This window comes from Octopus sinensis, linkage group LG7 (genome assembly GCF_006345805.1).
Source record: "Octopus sinensis linkage group LG7, ASM634580v1, whole genome shotgun sequence".
Classification (NCBI taxonomy): Eukaryota; Metazoa; Mollusca; class Cephalopoda; order Octopoda; family Octopodidae; genus Octopus; species Octopus sinensis.
The window spans coordinates 60,692,927-60,710,869 of NC_043003.1; the positions used below are offsets into that span (position 1 = coordinate 60,692,927).

Genomic DNA, 17,943 nt, shown 5'->3' on the forward strand with positions numbered 1-17,943 from the left:
GTGATCTGAATAATAATAATAATAATAATAATAATAATAATAATAATAATAATAATAATAATAATAATAATAATAATAACAACAACTTCTAAAAATACCTTAGGAATGAGAACCCAGGTTCGAAATTTCCCCCAAGACACCTGATGAAGGCTGGAGGGTATATCAGCCGAAATGTTGTGTTAACAACAAGATGAGGACAAATATCTGTTAATTGTAAATAATAATATAATAATAATGTACATAATTCCTCATCTCTTAAATATAGAACTGAATTATTTACTTGTAGTCTCACACAACAATATCTAGCAGGCTGTGTTTTAACTTGGTAGGTTCGAAACGGTAAAATTCATGAAACCAAAACCGCACCACTCCATGTACTCAAAGACACACAGAGCTATGCCCCTTAGCGCAATGAAAAAACGCAGTATGAATAAGGCATTTGAATAACAATGAAGATGATGATGATGATGATGATGATGATGATGATGATGACAATGTCTTCAGATTTTGGCACAAGGCCACTAATTCCTGGGAAGAAGTAAATCGATTATATCAACCCCAGTACTTAACTGGTACCCCAAAAGGATAAAAGGCAACGTCGAGTTCAAATTCAGCCGAGGTCTGCCAGCTCACCGCCTTGATGATGATAATCATAGTAATAATAATAATAATAATAATAATAATAAATAATAATAATAATAATAATAATAACTATATGGTTACAATGCTAGGAGCACCTGGAATGACCAAAAACTGCTGATAAATGGTACTAGCACCACCCTGAGGCTGTAACTGAAGGAGAAAATGCAACGATTCTTTGGGACTTCCCAGTATGTACTAGTCTGTGGTTGTCTGAACCAGCATGGGGAAGCTGATGACCTCTCCTGTTTGAAGGTTGTAATGGTAATAGTTTTGTGTGTCATCAGCTTACCATGCTGGTTCAGACACCCACATACTAGTTTCAGGGTATTTGCCCTTTATCAATGTGGAGTAGTCGAACTCAGCAGGTTACTTAATTGTAATATGCTTAATGTGTGACAGGCTCTGGTGCACAAGCGTTTATAAAAGGCTGAAAATAAAACATTGGACAACTTCTACTAGAATTGGACCCGATCTACTAGAATTCCAATTCACTTAAAATTCTTTTCTCAGGCACAAATTTATGATTTTGTTTTTCTACTCACGGATCAAACGTATTTGTGCTACACATAATATTCCAACTGTTTTTCAACAAAAGTTTTTAGCACCTCCATAAAATCTCCTCTCCTTACCCCACGTAGTTTTAAGGCCGCGAAGTGGTAGACTTTTCGGAGTGGTTCAATAATGTAACCAGCCTAGTACTGAGTTGGGAAGAGTCGATGTGATCGCCTTGCTACCTTCCGTCAAAATTTCTAGCCTTGTACTAGAATTAGAAAGCACTATTACTTTAAAATAAATACAAAAGAGATGAAACATGGATCTGCTATTGGATTATGATTACTACTACTACTACTACTACTACTACTACTACTACTACTACTACTACTACTATTATAATTATTATTATTATTATATTATTATTATTATTATTATTATTATTATTATTATTATTATTATTATTATTATTATTCAGTAGTTTTATTTTTATAACGTGCTTTCACTTCACTACCGAGCGCAGCTCTGTGTGCCTTGGGTATGTGCTGTGATTTGTTGTGATGCTCTGATGGTTACTGTATTGATAGAGTTCTGCGTAGGATGTGTGCAGTGCCTAGTAGAGCAATTTTCTGTATGTTATTTGTTTGTAAGTCCTGGTGTTTTTGTTATGTATTTTTCTGAATATCATTATTATTATTATTATTATTATTATTATTATTATTATTATTATTACGAAATAAGCATGAGATAGGTTTGATTACCTCCACGAGCAAAGAATAAGGAGTGGATTAATCGTAGAATGAATGTAAATACAAAAAATATCAGCAATAACTTAAAAAGTAGCATATGCCTTTTCTCAAGATAGAGCTGAAAGACAGATAACAGGAAAGAAAAAAGAAATATCCGTGTGTAGTTATCTGCGAGTTATTATAAAAGTTGAAATAGGAAGAGAGTAAGTATGTGATTTCTGAGGTGGTGAGATTAGAGTCAATCGCACAAAATACAAAAAAAAAAAAGAAAAAAATGAACGAAAAGTAAGCAGGCAGCATCGGTGCATATGTTGGCCAATGTGTGAATACAGTCTATGATAATGCACATACCAAAATTCTAGATTGCATCCAAAATAAAATGCTATCTCACTAATCGGTAACACTTAATAAAATGGTCTGACATTTGACCAACATAAGGGCTGTCCCCCAACTAATGTCTCATCTACCGGCACCATACTGACCCTCTGCTCGTTGAGTGGGACTTTGCCACTCGACTCACTCGTACTTCTCCTCTACTCATTTACTTTGCTTCCCCGCCACACACTAATCAATATAACCAGATCTTTCTTCTCGGTTTACTAACCCTCTAGAATTCTCTCCCTGTCCAGGTTCTTTTCTTTCTGCTGTCGCCAAATTACAGTTGTTCAAAGAGAATACTAGTTACATAGATTAATATCTGGTCTCGGGTAGCATGTAAATGTCAGAGGGTGCAGTCCCTTTCCCTAATTATCTTTTATTGTTTATTGTTAAAGTCATTGAGTTGCGGCTGTGCTGGGTGTGGGGGGCTCCTTGAAGGGTTTAGTCGACCACAATGCATATCTTTAAAATCTGGTTCTTATTCAATCGTTCTATTCTTTTTTTCTTGAACCTCTAAGTTACAGGGACGAAAATGAACTAACACCGGTTGCCAAGCGGTGGTAGGGACAAACACAGACACACAAACATATACACACCCATATATATATACGACGGGCTTCTTTCAGTTTCCATCTTGCAAATCCACTCAAGGCTTTGGTCGACCCGAGGCTACAGTAGAACACACTTGCCGAAAGTGCCACGCAGTGGGACTGAACCCGGAACAATGTGGTTGGTAACCAAGGTACTTATCACACAGCCACTCGTACGGCTATACATATATATATATATATATACAGACATACCAAGGGCTTCCGCAGATTTTCTATCAACCATATTCACTCATAATGCATTGGTGGGCCCGGGGCTATAATAAAAAGAAAAATACACTTGCCCAAGTTGCCGTGCAATGGGATTAAAACTGAGACAACGTGGTCGCCAAACGGATTTCTTAACTACACAACCAGCGCCTATGCTTAAGACCAACCCACTAAAGAAAAACGATTATGATAATTTAGTCCCAGCAACAAGAATGCTAATTGATCTGACCTTGAAAATAAAAGATTAACAATGAATGATACAAAATCTCACTTACTATACTAAATTTTGCGTAAATTCTTTTTCTGTTTTTTTTTTTTTTTTTTTATATAGGTTTGAAAAGAAAAGGTTTATTACCTAAAGAGAAATGTAAAACTGAACTGTTACAGCCTGGTAATGTAGAAGAGGTAACTTGGTTTTATAATTTTCGTTAAAACCTTAGCGTTTTACAGATCGTGAGTAATAATTTTGATAAATTTACATTTAGTCATGTTGTGAGTAAAGAGGTTAAAAAAATCAACAAGTACTCCGAATTGAAAGTGGAAATAGCACGACTGTATGGAATGAGAGAGGGTAATGTAAAAGTGATGCCAGTTGTGATTGGAGCGTTGGGCTCAATCCCATTGAAACTTCAAGACTAGTTAAGGCAATTGGAAGTCCCATGCAACATTGATGTCTTGCAAAAAGCAGCCTTATTGGGCACAGCGCACATCTTAAGGAACGTATTATCTGTCTGAGGCCCTTGTAACTTTACAGATGACTAAAGACTCCGCTGCATTTTTACCTACACTTTGTTACGAAGGAAAATTAATAATAACAATAGTTTCAAATTTTGCCGCAAGAGCAGTCATTTTGGGGGAAGGGATGTGTCGATTATATCGACCCCAGTGCTCAACTGGTACTTAATCTATCAACCCTGAAAGGATGAAAGGCAAAGTCGACCTCAGCGGAATTTGAACTTAGAACGTAGCGACGGGCGAAGCACCACTAAGCATTTCGACCAGTGCGCTAACAATACTGCTAGCTCACCGCCTGTAATAATAATAACAACAACAACAACAAAAACAACAACAACAACAACAATAATAATAAATCCCAAAATCTAATCAGTTCGTGCCAGGCACGAGGTCAAACATCCCTGAAGGTTTCATCCGAATCCATCCAGCGGTTCTTGAGATACTTGTCCACGGACAAACAAACAAACAAACAAACAAACACGACTGAAAACAATGCCTCTGCCTTAGCTAAGGCGGATATACAATAATGATAATGATAATAATAATAATAATAATAATAATAATATAATAATAATAATAATAATAATAATATAATAATAATAATAATACTGTCTTTCTGACCTCGCTTCCCTCGAGTGTAGACGGCTTTCCTGTGTCTCTCTCTGCCGTTCTCAATAAAAAATATTCAGACAAATACATAACAAAAACACCAGGACTTACAAACACACATAACATACAGAAAATTGCACTACTAGGCACTGCACACATCCTACGCAGAACACTTTCCATACAATAACCATCAGAGCATCACAACAAATCACAGCACATACCTAAGGCACACAGAGTTGCGCTCGGTAGTGAAGTGAAAGCACGCTATAAAAAGAAAACTACTGAATAATAATAATAATAATAATAATAATAATAATAATAATAATAATAATAATAATAATGATAATAATAATAATAATAATATTGAAACCTATTTGAAGATGATACCAGACTTACCATCCCTACAGGAAATGCAAAAATCGTGTTAACTGGAACGACTCATGTACTGAGAAGAGCATTATCGCTGTGAAAACAACATCAATTCATGATTTTATTTATCTATTATTTTTTTAAATACATAGTTTACCTGTAAATTTGCATGTGTAATCTGGGAATGCACACAATGAGTTTCTGTGTCGTAGGTGTACGGAAAACACTCGGCGAGAAATGGAAGAAAAGTTGAAGAAGGAAAAAAATAATAATAACAATAATAATAATAATAATATAATAATAATAATAATAATAATAATAATAATAATAATAATGAAGGAATATATTCACAGACATGACAGAGTTGGAACCTTCATACATTGGAAGCTATGCCAACATTATGGAATAACAACAGAAAAAAGATGGTATAGGCACACACCAGAAAAGGTCACAGAAAACGAGAAAGCAACCATACTCTGGGATATGCCGATACACACAGATAGAGAAATTAAGGCCAACAGACCAGATATAGTTGTCAGAGATCATGAAGAAAAAAAATGCTTTCTAATTGATGTATCAATACCGGCAGATGACAACGTGTCTCTAAAAGAAATGGAGAAACTCTCAAAATACAAATACCTGGAAATAGAGGTAACTAGAATGTGGAATCTGAAAACAGAAACAATTCCTATCATAGTAGGTGCATTAGGCATGATAAAAAAATATTCAGAAAAATGCATAACAAAAACACCAGGACTTACAAACACATATAACATACAGAAAATTGCACTACTAGGCACTGCACACATCCTACGCAGAACACTTTCCATACAATAACCATCAGAGCATCACAACAAATCACAGCACATACCCAAGGCACACAGAGCTGCGCTCGGTAGTGAAGTGAAAGCACGCTATAAAAATAAAACTACCGAATAATATAATAATAATAATAATATAATAATAATAATAATAATAATAATATAATAATAGCCATGCACAAGGTAGAACCAATAATTATAAAATGTATAAGACACTATGAATAAATGGCAAACAGTGCTACAGCTCCAAACAAAAGAGGTTTCTGGTTTCCTTTTCTTCTACCTTACTGTCTCTCCCTCTCTCTCTCTCTCTCTCCTCTCTCTCTCTCTCTCTCTCTCATTCTTCATTCTTTCTGGTTTTCTCTACAACCATTCCATCCCCCCCTCTCTCTCTTACTCCTCCTCTGTCCCGTCGCTCACCACCGACGAGAAAGCTACTGTCTTTCTGACCTCGCTTCCCTCGAGTGTAGACGGCTTTTCTGTGTCTCTCTCTGCCGTTCTCAACAAGCGTTCGTAATATTTTCTCTCGTTTGGCTTAACAGCCCTCATTGTCTGTGTTACTGTTATTCTCCTTGTCCTGTCTTTTACTGTTTATAATTTGTCCTGTCTTTACTGTCCTGTTTTTGTTACCTTTTTTACTCCTCGGCAAAAAAATCTCAAGTTTTATTTAATTTGCTTTTTGCGGGAAGAAAAGTTTCGATGTAGTCGTGTCTCGCCTTGACCATCGAAACGCGGAGTAGATGAAACAGAGGTGACTGAAGAAGGGTAATTTTCCTTGTGTTGTATGCCCTGTACTCTATTTTTTCGTTGTTTAAAAGAAATGTCCATTTCCTTGGTTTTGTGTTTATGTTTTCGTTTCTCATTGTGTTCGACGTTTTTTTGGTGTCCTATACCCATATATGCATGTATATATACATGTAGATGTAGGTACGTACATATATGTATGTATTTATGCATATGTTTTATTTATTAATTTGTTATATATATATATATATATATATATATATATATATAATATAACATATATATATATATACGACGGACTTCTTTCTGTTTCCCATTACCAAATTTCCCCACATGGCTATGGTCGGTCCGAGGTTTTATTAGAAGACACTTGCCCAAGGTACCACGCAATGAAACTGAACCCGGAACCATGTCGATGGAAAATGAGCTTCTTAACTCCCCCCCCCCATATATATATATATCTATATGTATACATTTATGACAGTCCTTTACACGGTTTCTGTCTACAAAGTTCATTCGCTAGGTATTGGCCCAGACTGGGGCCATTGTAGAAGACACTTCCTCAAAGTACAGCATTGTAGAAAAGAACCCGAAACCACATGGCTGCCAAAGGAGCTTCGTAATCGCGCATGGTCACGCCTGTAGACAAATGTTACATATTGAATAATAGGGACCTCGATAAAATCTAATCTTGACTAAACAACAACAACGAGGGCTAGCATGAAAACATTGAACATGATTCCAAACGATGACCACTGCATATTTCTATTATATTTCACAAATAAAGCAGAGGATTGTTTTTGTTTTGATTTCGTTGGTTTCTTTATACTTTTGTGTTTCTTTCAGTTGATTGGTGGGTTTTTACTGGTCATCACTGAAACTGGAAACCTCATTTACACTTCCAAATACATCAAGCGATACCTGGGATATAACCAGGTGAGTTATTCTAATTATTACTTTTGGTGTTGTGTTGTTGTTGTTGGTTATCATTATCATCTACCTGATAATCATTATTATTATTATATTATTATTATTATTATTATTATTATTATTATTGTTTTGGTTTGGCTCAGGTTTCGTCTTATTCCGGGTAGGATTTATGTTGTGGGTAGCGTGTTACTATCTGCAACCTTTAGGTACCCACAAGTTTTCTGCTGTCTTTCAAGTGCTTAGAACCCTTCTGACAATCCTTGATGATGTCCCTAAGAGAGAAACCTCTTCTTCTTCTTCTTCTTCTTCTTCTTCTTCTTCTTTCTTCTTCTTCTTCTTCTTCTTCTTCTTACTTCTTCTTCTTCTTCTTCTTCTTCTTCTTCTTCTTTTCTTCTTCTTTTTCTTCTTCTTCTTCTCTTCTTCTTCTTCTCATATCATCAGCATCATCATCATCATCATCATCATTATTATTATTATTAATATAGAAAGGATTGAGGTAACTTCTGAAGATATAGAGTCAAAATTAAAAAAAAGAAGAGTGCCATTGTCATCTAGTGAAAGATATTTCGACCTGCTGAACCTGTTGAAGACACACGAGATGTCGAAATATCGTTCACTAGATGACAATGGCACTCTTCTTTTAATTTTGACTCTATTATTATTATTATTGAGTGGCCATCAAATCGACACTGGGGTAAAATATACGAAGCCCAGTATACCCATCATGACTACCCGTCTGATAAGGGTTATTATTATTACTACTACTACTACTACTACTACTACTACTACTACTACTACTACTACTACTACTGCTATCATTACTATTATTGCAGTATTGTTAGCTTGCCGGACAAAATGGTTGGCAACAGTTTATCCGTCTTTAAGTCTTGAGTTCAAATCAGTCCGGTGTCGACCTTGCCATTCATGCTTTCGGGGTCGAAACATGAAGTACCACTGAAACATTGAGGTCGATGTAATCAACTAGTCCTCTCCCCCCATAGACCCCTTGAGTCTATGTCTGTAGTAGAAAAGATTTTCATTATTATTATTATTATTATTATTATTATTATTATTATTATTATTATTATTATATTAAGGCGTTGAGCTGGCAGTATGGTTAGCGCGCCGGGCAAAATGCTTAGCAGTATCTCATCCACCCTTATGTTCTATGTTCGGTTTTGTCTTTCATCCTTTCGGGGTCGATAAAATAAGTACCAGTTGAACACTGGTGTGGGTGCAATCGATTAATCCCCTCAACCGAAATTGCTGAGTTTGCGCCAAAATTTTATATCATTATCCCTATTATTATCTTCTTCATGTCCCTATATATTACCTCATTGTGTCTCAGTTTTAGTGAATTTGTCTTCTGCTTTTACCCTACGTGCGGGTTATACAACAACGAACAAATACCATCCAATACCAAACAAATACAAAATCCAGCTGCTTGCAGCTCATCAGCAAACCAAATGCTAATTCATTACGACCTCTCTTGTAATGGATGCTTAAAACTATCAGGTATCATCAATGGATTTAGAAATGGCACGTCTTCCCGCTGATTTCAAGTAGGCTTGTAGCGATTTTCAAGCCTACTGTCACTTTGGATAGGATTACTGGCTAATCCTATTCATCACCTTTAATTTGTATGATTATGATTCCTACAAATTAACAGTTGCTTAACGCTTTCAACCGCAGACACCCTTGATGCAATTCGTCATAATAAGATTTGTACGATATTTAAACTAATTTCCAGTAATCCAACGACATTTATTTAACTGGTATTTACACCCTTCGTAAAAGATTTTTCTCCTGCTTCGAATTGGCTGACAGCACTTCAGCACATGTTAAAGTACTTCAATGTGTATGTGTTTCGTAGTCTACTTTTATCACCAAGTCCTGCAACAAACAAAAAATACAGACCTTTACTTCCTCCCAAATGGTCGCACGCACACACACACACACACACACACAGAGAGAGAGAGAGAGAGAGAGAGAGTAATGTAACAGTAGTAAAATATATGTGTATGTACGTATGTATAACTGAATATGTATATATGTGTCGTTTATTTGTTAAATTTTTCGTAACTGTCCTTGGGTTTTGGTTTTTTCTCTTATATTTCCCCCTTCTCGACTTAACTTGTCCTCTTTGTCGTTCAGTATAGATAGTTCATCGTCTTCTTTTCGTTTATTTTATTCTTTTTGCAATTTCTCTCATGTTTCTCTTGTTCGTGCTTGACTTGCATGTTAGCTCATCTATATCCCAGCAGCTTTCACTGTTTGCACTGCCAAATTGAACAATATTATCAGAGGATGTTGAAATTGTAAGTATCTTTGGTAGATAACTAATATATAGGTGGTCCTATTAAGTTAGACATGGCCTGGGCGTATACTGGCCGAAGTCCAGTCATCGCTTTGATCGACAGCAAGTCACTAAAACCTTTTTTATTCTCTCTGTTTATTTTCTTGTGTTCCTTTCTGTTGAGGAGCGTAGGCTCGAAACGTAAAATACTTTCTCACCTTCCTGAGCGTTAAACTAATACACCTGTTTGTTATTTACACACCTGTCTTCGTCTCTTATCTTTTTTTGTAAACCCCATCTATATATATATATATATATATATACATAAACACATAAACACACACACACAAAATATGAGGGTTTAGTTCACAGGTGGTCGAAATGATTAGGTACGTTAGGTAAGTGCTGTAACAGATTACTAGGGCTCCAAGAATATAACCGAGGTGGTAGTTATGGAGCCATTGCCGATATCCAATATATTGGATATATAATTGTTAAAGAGGACAACAAATGTTAAGGCAAGACAAACATCTCATAATAATCATAGTAAATTATCATTATCATTGGAAAAAATTCAAAGCCTTGCAGCTGTTTATGAGATGTCGCAGAGTATGGGATATTCTGTCATCGGAGACACACACACACGCACATATATAAGTAGACACACACATATATATGCGTATATATGTGTGTTATATAAGCATATATATATATATATATATATATATATATATATATATATATATATACATGCGTGCGTGTGTGTGTGTGTGTGCGTGTGAGTGTGGGATTAATTATGTATGTAAGTATGAGTGACTATCAAAACACAGCATCCAAACATTTGCCGTTCTTTTGCAAACCACTTCTTAAAATAGTAAATATATCAAAGTAAGTATTTCTTGTCCTATAATGAAATACTCCAGCGCATCATACACTGCAAAAGCCATCAATTTTATCTGAATTGCTCCTACATATACCTATTTTACAGTTTGGACTTTTGCTCAGGATTAACATCGAACGATAAATACAGAAATTACACTTCGGGGTGATAAAAGACATGAAACTTTAAAATACTGTTCTGGATCATGTCTCACCACTTTTGTTAACTTCAATATCATCTGAAAACGTAAACTTTATCAATCTCATTCTTTCTTTCTTTATTATGCAAATAAGAGCTTCATTACACTTTACACACACACACACACACACACACACACATATATATATATATATATAGGTTTGGGCAAATGTCACCTGACAGTAAATCATTACCATTTAATTCTAAGATATATTTATGTTTAACAACTGAATGAATTTAATAAAAGCATCTAAGTGTGAAGTGGAGGCACATGGCCTAGTAGCTAGAGCGGCGGACTCGCGGTCGAGGCATCGCGGGATCGAATCTCAAATCGGGCGTTGTGTGTTTGTTTATGAGTGAATAACCTAAGCTCCACGCGGCTCCGGCAGAAGGCAAAGGTGAACTTCTGCTGACTCTTTCGCCACAACTTTCTCTCACTCTTTCTTCCGGCATCTTGAAGCTCACCTGCGACGGACCGGCGTTCCTTCCACGTGGGGAACTTATACGCCAAGGAAATCAGGAAACCGGCCCTTATGAGCCAGGCGTGGCTCGAGAATGAACAAACAATCTAAATGTGAAACATGAAAATTGTTCAAACTGAAGTCCTCGAGCGACACATTTTTCCATTCGAGTCAATACAAAATTACAGATAGTATTTATGGAATTTTGATTTACTGCTGGGTGACTTTTGACCGACCCTGCATATATATATATATATATATACTAGCTTAAGGTGACCCACTCTACGCGCGGGTAAGAGTGTGGTTGTTACTTTCTGTTGCTTCCTTTCAGCACGTAAAAAGCACCATCCAAACGCGGCCGATTGCAGCGCCGCCTGGACTGGCTTCTGTGCCGGTGGCACGTAAAAAGCACCAACCGGTCGTGGCCGCTGTCAGACCCCCTGGCACCTGTGCCGGCGGCACGAAAAAAAGCACCCACTACACTCACAGGGAGGTTGGTGTTAGGAAGGGCATCCACCTGTAGAAACACTGCCAGATCAGACTGGAACCTGGTACAGCCTCCTGGCTTCCTAGACCCCGGTCAAACTGTCCAACCCGTGCTAGCACGGAAAACGGACGTTAAATGATGATGATGATGATGATGATGATGATGATGATGATTCTCCCTCTTTGTTTCTCTCTCCTTTCTCTCTCACTTTCCCACTCTCTTACTTTTCTTTTCTCTCGGACTCTCCCTCGCTTTCTCTTACTCTCTATCTTTATCTATCTCTCTCCCATTTATAAACAACAAAAGATCTTGAGTAAGTTGGGAAATAAAATATTTTGAAAGATCAATCATAAATATGAGGCAGTGACAACGGAAAGGTCTGCTTCAAGGCAGACAGCAAAACACTAATATTTTAAAGGGACAGACGAACTTGCGAGCTGAATAAAAATAATAAAATATTGGAAACCAAAGTTTGAAGGGATAGAATCTGAGGATAGTAGAGTCACCATGGCTGGCATTTCTTAACGACTGACAGCAACGTATTGACAGTTTAACGGCTGGCGTAAAATTTTGAACTTGATGTAAAAGAAAATTCCTAAACACCAAGTTTTAAAGTGATTCTTTCTCACGACAGTAGACTCACCATGGCAAGCATTCAAAATTCTTTATCATGGACGGCAACCCATTGACGATTAAAAGGCTGGCGCCAATTTTTTAGCTTGATGTAACAGAGAATTCCTAAACACCCGCTACTTTAAAGTTTAATCCCCTTCCAGCCCCATTTAGACCCCTTTTCACATTTTGGTTAATATAACCCGATTTCATTCGGGTCTACTGGGGCCACATTTTATAAGATGAGGAATTTTGTCCTAGAGGTCACGCCTTTCATTTGAGGCAAAAAATAGTTGTCATGCAAACTTGCCAACACTTTTAACATAGTTGTGCATATTTTCAGCTCAACCTACCACATAATGCACACATTATATATATATATGGAAGCACTCCGTCGGTTCCGACGACGAGGGTTCCGGTTGATCCGACCAACGGAACAGCCTGCTCGTGAAATTAACGAGTAAGTGGCTGAGCACTCCACAGACACGTGTACCCTTAACGTAGTTCTCGGGGATATTCAGCGTGACACAGGAGTGACAAGGCCGGCCCTTTGAAATACAGGTACAACAGAAACAGGAAGTAAGAGTGAGAGAAAGTTGTGGTGAAAGAGTACAGCAGGGATCACCACCATCCCCTGCCGGAGCCTCGTGGAGCTTTAGGTGTTTTCGCTCAATAAACACTCACAACGCCCAGTCTGGGAATCGAAACCGCGATCCTACGACCGCGAGTCCGCTGCCCTAACCACTGGGCCATTGCGCCTCCACACACACACACACACACACACACCACACACACACACACACACACACACACACACATATATATATATATATATATATATATAGCATAATTAAATCTCAGAATGAGATTGAAACAGTAATCGCTCGATAATGTAAAGTATAGACGCCATCTTATCATGGCTAACCACATTGGGAGGGGTGTTACTGTAGCTTTATAGCCCCAAGAGATCTTCGTCTCTAGCTGGCTTTAGACACAATATCTGTGTCCTTGGAGTATTTGCAAGGGAGGCCATCCCTTCCTAGTTCGAGCGTATCACTCAGGCTTGCGAGGAAAGGATGACCTCCCTTTCCAAATACTCCAAGGACACAGATATTGTGTCTAAAGCCAGCTAGAGACGAAGATCTCTTGGGGCTATAAAGCTACAGTAACACCCCCTCCCCAATGTGGTTAGCCATGATAAGATGGCTTCTATACTTTACATATATATATGTATATATAAGGCGCAGGAGTGGCTGTGTGGTAAGTAGCTTGCTAACCAACCACATGGTTCTGGGTTCAGTCCCACTGCGTGACATCTTGGGCAAGTGTCTTCTGCTATAGCCTCGGGCCGACCAATGCCTTGTGAGTGGATTTGGTAGACGGAAACGGAAAGAAGCCTGTCGTATATATGTATATATATATGTATTTCCATTTTACCATTTTACCATTTTACCATTTTACCATTTTACCAATGTGCTATCGGAACACCAACACAAATTAGACTGAACAAGGTAACATTCTTCATTGAAAAATACAAGCCCAAACTTAACCATTCCAACATACTTATACAGAGAAATTCACTCCAAAAGAAAGGCAAGAAATTTTAAGCGATTATCTCCCTTACACCGGAAGAAATCACTTATTACCTCTCCTTATCTGGAACTCCTCTCAACGTAAACATAACGATGTAAGAAATTTGAAAAGCTGAACGCGAAACCGGTCATTTCTTCAAAAACTATGTCATTGTATGAAAAAAATTTATAACATTCTTCAGACATATTGACTTAAATATATATTTTTTAACCTTTTAAAACAAGCCTTCTGTAGTTTTTTCACTTTTTACTATTTTCTATATATATATATATATTTAATACTTCACTCATGCAATAGTTGATGGCATACAAGACGCAATCTTTTTACAAGAAAAAAGATTTTTTTAATTGGAGTCCTGTATGCGAAACTGGTTCTCCTATAACCTTTAAATTATTAAAATCATTTTTCCCGAATTTGCACTGCTACAATCGGAGCGCGTCTTATAATTTAGAGCGTCTTGTATGTCATTAAATTTGGTTATTTAAGCATTTAGAAACATTTTAGAATGACAGAGAGTTTGATGGAATTTCTGTATATTACATGAATGTTTCTCTTTTTTATTTTCCTTCTGCAGATTGATGTCATTGGTCAATCGATGTATAACTTAATTCATCCAGATGATAACCAAGTATTCTCGGAACAATTCCGCATAACTGATGTAAAAGGCTTGTACTATATATGAAATATATCTTTCGCTGTTCCTTAAATTGTCTTCTCTCTTAGTTTTGATTTAAAAATAAAATGACACCCTATTACCTCGTCTTCTATAATTTCGTATCTTTAATACCCCAAATTGTAACATTATTACACAGAAACTAAGGTAGCGAGCTGGCAGAAACGTTAGCACGCCGGGCGAAAAGCGTAGCTGTATTTCGTCTGCCGTTACATTCTGAGTTCAAATTCCGCCGAGGTCGACTTTGCCTTTCATCCTTTCGGGGTCGATTAAATAAATACCAGTTACGCACTGGGGTCGATATAATCGACTTAATCCGTTTGCCTGTCCTTGTTTGTCCTCTCTGTGTCTAGCCCCTTGTGGGTAGTAAAGAAATAGGTATTTTGTCTGCTGCTATGTTCTGAGTTCAAATTCCGCCGAGGTCGAACTTGCCTTTCATCCTTTCGGGGTCGATTATATAAGTACCAGTTACTTATATATTATATATATATATATATATATATATATATACGACGGGCCTCTTTCAGTTTCCGTCTACCAAACCACTCAAAAGGCTTCGGCCGGCCCGAGGCTGCAGTAGAAGACATTTACAGAAGGTACCACGCAGTGGGACTAAACCTGGAATTATGTGGTTGGGAAGTAGCTTCTTACCACCCACCCACTCGTGTGCCTATGTGGACAAATATACGTGTATGGAGACAAATATGAGGGTCTGTAAGTATACATAGACTCACTGTTTCGGGAACGATAAGTACCAGTTGAATACTGGGGTAGATTTAATCGATTAACTCCCCGCCACCGGAAATTGCTTACCTTGCACCAAAATTTGAAATCAATTATGACAGAAATGTTATCCCTGATAGTGACCATTCGGCTGAATATATCTATTTGACTTTACGAGAGTGATACGATTTCAAACGAATTTTCAATCCCTTATCGGTGTCCAAAATAATTGTTTGTAAAGTAATCACAATATATATATATATATTTTTCTTTTTAGATATAGCTCACCTACAAACCCACAAAGAGTTTACGATTCGATTGAACAAGAAAAATAAGTTCCATCCAACATCATACGAAACATTTCATGCCATGGGTCAAATTAAATATTGTAAAACTGAAAGGAAAATCGAAATGAAAGGTAAATATTTTCAAAACCAGTGTACGAAAATGTGGCAATGTTAAATTAAAATAGGCGAGCTGGCAGAATCATTAGCACATCGGGCAAAATACTGAGCGGTATTTCGTCCTTTAGGTTCTGCATTCAAATTCCACCGAAGTCAATTTGTGCCTTTCATCATTTTGGGTTCGATAAAATACGTACCAGCTGAACACTCGAGGGTGTTGAAATTGACTTTCCTCTTTCCTTGAAATTACTGGCCTTGTACCAGAATTTGAAAGCAATGAATTGCGTTAAAAACCTTTGGAAGGTAAAACGGTTTAAAAGTACCCGCATCTTCCGTATGTGGATTCAAGTCCAGCAGGTAGTCTTCGATCTTTTAATACCCCAAGGAGTTTTTTAAGCCAATATATTACGTACCATTATTAACCACTTTGAGACTCATCCTAAAAATATTTTCGTGATACGTTTTGTTAAGAAAGCAGTTCTTTATTTCATATTTAATCAGAAATTTTCTTTGTCATAATTAGTTCTGCGCGTTCATTTTGTTTTGCCCTCATGTCTGGTTTGATTGAGTTGAACAATGATCGCAGACAGTCAGTCACTAAGTATCACATGCTTTCCCCTACCCAAAACTATAGTCTGTTCATCTCTTTAAGACAGAGTTATTTTTGGAGAGATTTGGTTGTTATTTCTTTCAGATCGAGCGACCACATAGAGACCCTCTCCTTGACTCGCCAGCATTTCATTAGATAATTTAACCTTTCTATACTCCATGGTTTTATGCAAGGTCAACAGCTCGTGGCTTCTTCGTTCTTTCTGTAGTAGAATCATTGTTCAGCGCGTCTATTTATATTACTATCATAATTATGTATGTATGTATGTATGTATGTATGTATGTATGTATGTATGTATGTATGTATGTATGTATGTATGTATGTATGTATGTATGTATGTGAAACAAAGAAGCTGAACGAAAATTCAAGGAGTGATAGATAAAATAGTTGGACTGATTTCAGAGTGAGATGATTGAATTTACAGGCAAAATATAATTACACAGTGCCAGCTTTATGAGTTGTGATTATTTTACATTGGCAGTATTGCTCTTTAGGATGTAGTAATCGCCATTTATAGCTGATACTGTGAAATAGATGCTAGGAAATATCATGACTTTAAGTAGATATGTAATGGAAACTATAATAACGAAGTAATTCTTTTATAGAGAATATTGTCCAGTGCGGAATTTCAGCAAAATGGAGAAGCGTCTCTCGACGGTAATTAGACGCCATTGTTTAGTAGCACATCCTCCATTCTTTACCGAGATCAAATTATCATTTAACAGTGAGAAATATGACAGCCAATGTAAATATCAATCATTCATCAATGTAAGTTATGTGAAATTAGTCTTAGTTTTATTATTGACTGTCTAGTATTAGTCACCAACTATAATTATTACCATCTTTTTTATTATTATTATCCTTTTTACTGCCAGAGGAGACTTGGCTCATTGCCATTCTTAAACCCGTCCTTCAACCTCTTTATAAGGAAATATCTATATTTGCTGAGACAACGCAGATTCAATACATTAGCAGACACGACTTCAATGGCAGATTTCTTGATATTACATTAAGGTAGGTTATTACCTTAACTTTTTACTCTTTCCATGTCTACTCCATTATTAAACCACAGTAATTCTCTCTCCCTCAGAAGTCTTTTCCCTTCACTGTTTATCTAAGACAGAACCACACTGTTCATTATCAGAAACTACCAACAAGCTAGATAACAATTTGAATTATTACTGAAATGTGTTATGTTCAGGAGTAAATAGGACAGCAGATGTAATTTATTGACTACAAGCTATGTTTGTATTCATATTTTCAACACTGATTTTTTTTAGAAAGCATGATCGGAATTTCTCGACTGTCTTTAAAGAATAAAGACTCGATGTCCGATAATTGTCTGTTTCGCCAGAACAGTTTATGATAATTTACAGTTTCTATCACTGAGATAAGATTCACGCTGGAATATTCAGCATCTTCTTCCTCCATCTCCGTATTCCTTAAAATCACTAAAGATAAAATAATGCAATGAGGATATGTAAATAGTTCTTATTTTATTAAACAAATATGCAAAATTCATGCATGTTTTGTTTATACAACACAGCTATAATTGTATGGTGATCGATTGGCAGAATTAGTAAAGTTTTGGACAAGAATTTCTGCAGCATATTTATGGCTCTTTGCATTCTGAGTTCAAGTCCCAGCGAGTTCAACATTGTTTTGCATGCATGCGAAGCCGATAAGAAAAGTACTTCTAATTGTCGAAGCAATGGAGAA

At 36.7% G+C, this 17,943-nt stretch overlaps 1 protein-coding gene across 1 annotated transcript in view; it reads left to right on the forward strand.

Annotated features, from left to right (window-relative positions):
- LOC115214099 (hypoxia-inducible factor 1-alpha-like) overlaps positions 1 to 17,943 on the forward strand; it is a 52,144-nt gene that overhangs the window by 11,871 nt on the left and 22,330 nt on the right. Inside the window, exons 4-8 of the mRNA XM_029783152.2 lie at positions 3,411 to 3,484; positions 7,204 to 7,293; positions 14,389 to 14,479; positions 15,488 to 15,628; positions 17,100 to 17,238. Of these exons, the coding sequence (XP_029639012.2) occupies positions 3,411 to 3,484; positions 7,204 to 7,293; positions 14,389 to 14,479; positions 15,488 to 15,628; positions 17,100 to 17,238 (535 nt within the window). The remainder of the gene's footprint in view (positions 1 to 3,410; positions 3,485 to 7,203; positions 7,294 to 14,388; positions 14,480 to 15,487; positions 15,629 to 17,099; positions 17,239 to 17,943) is intronic.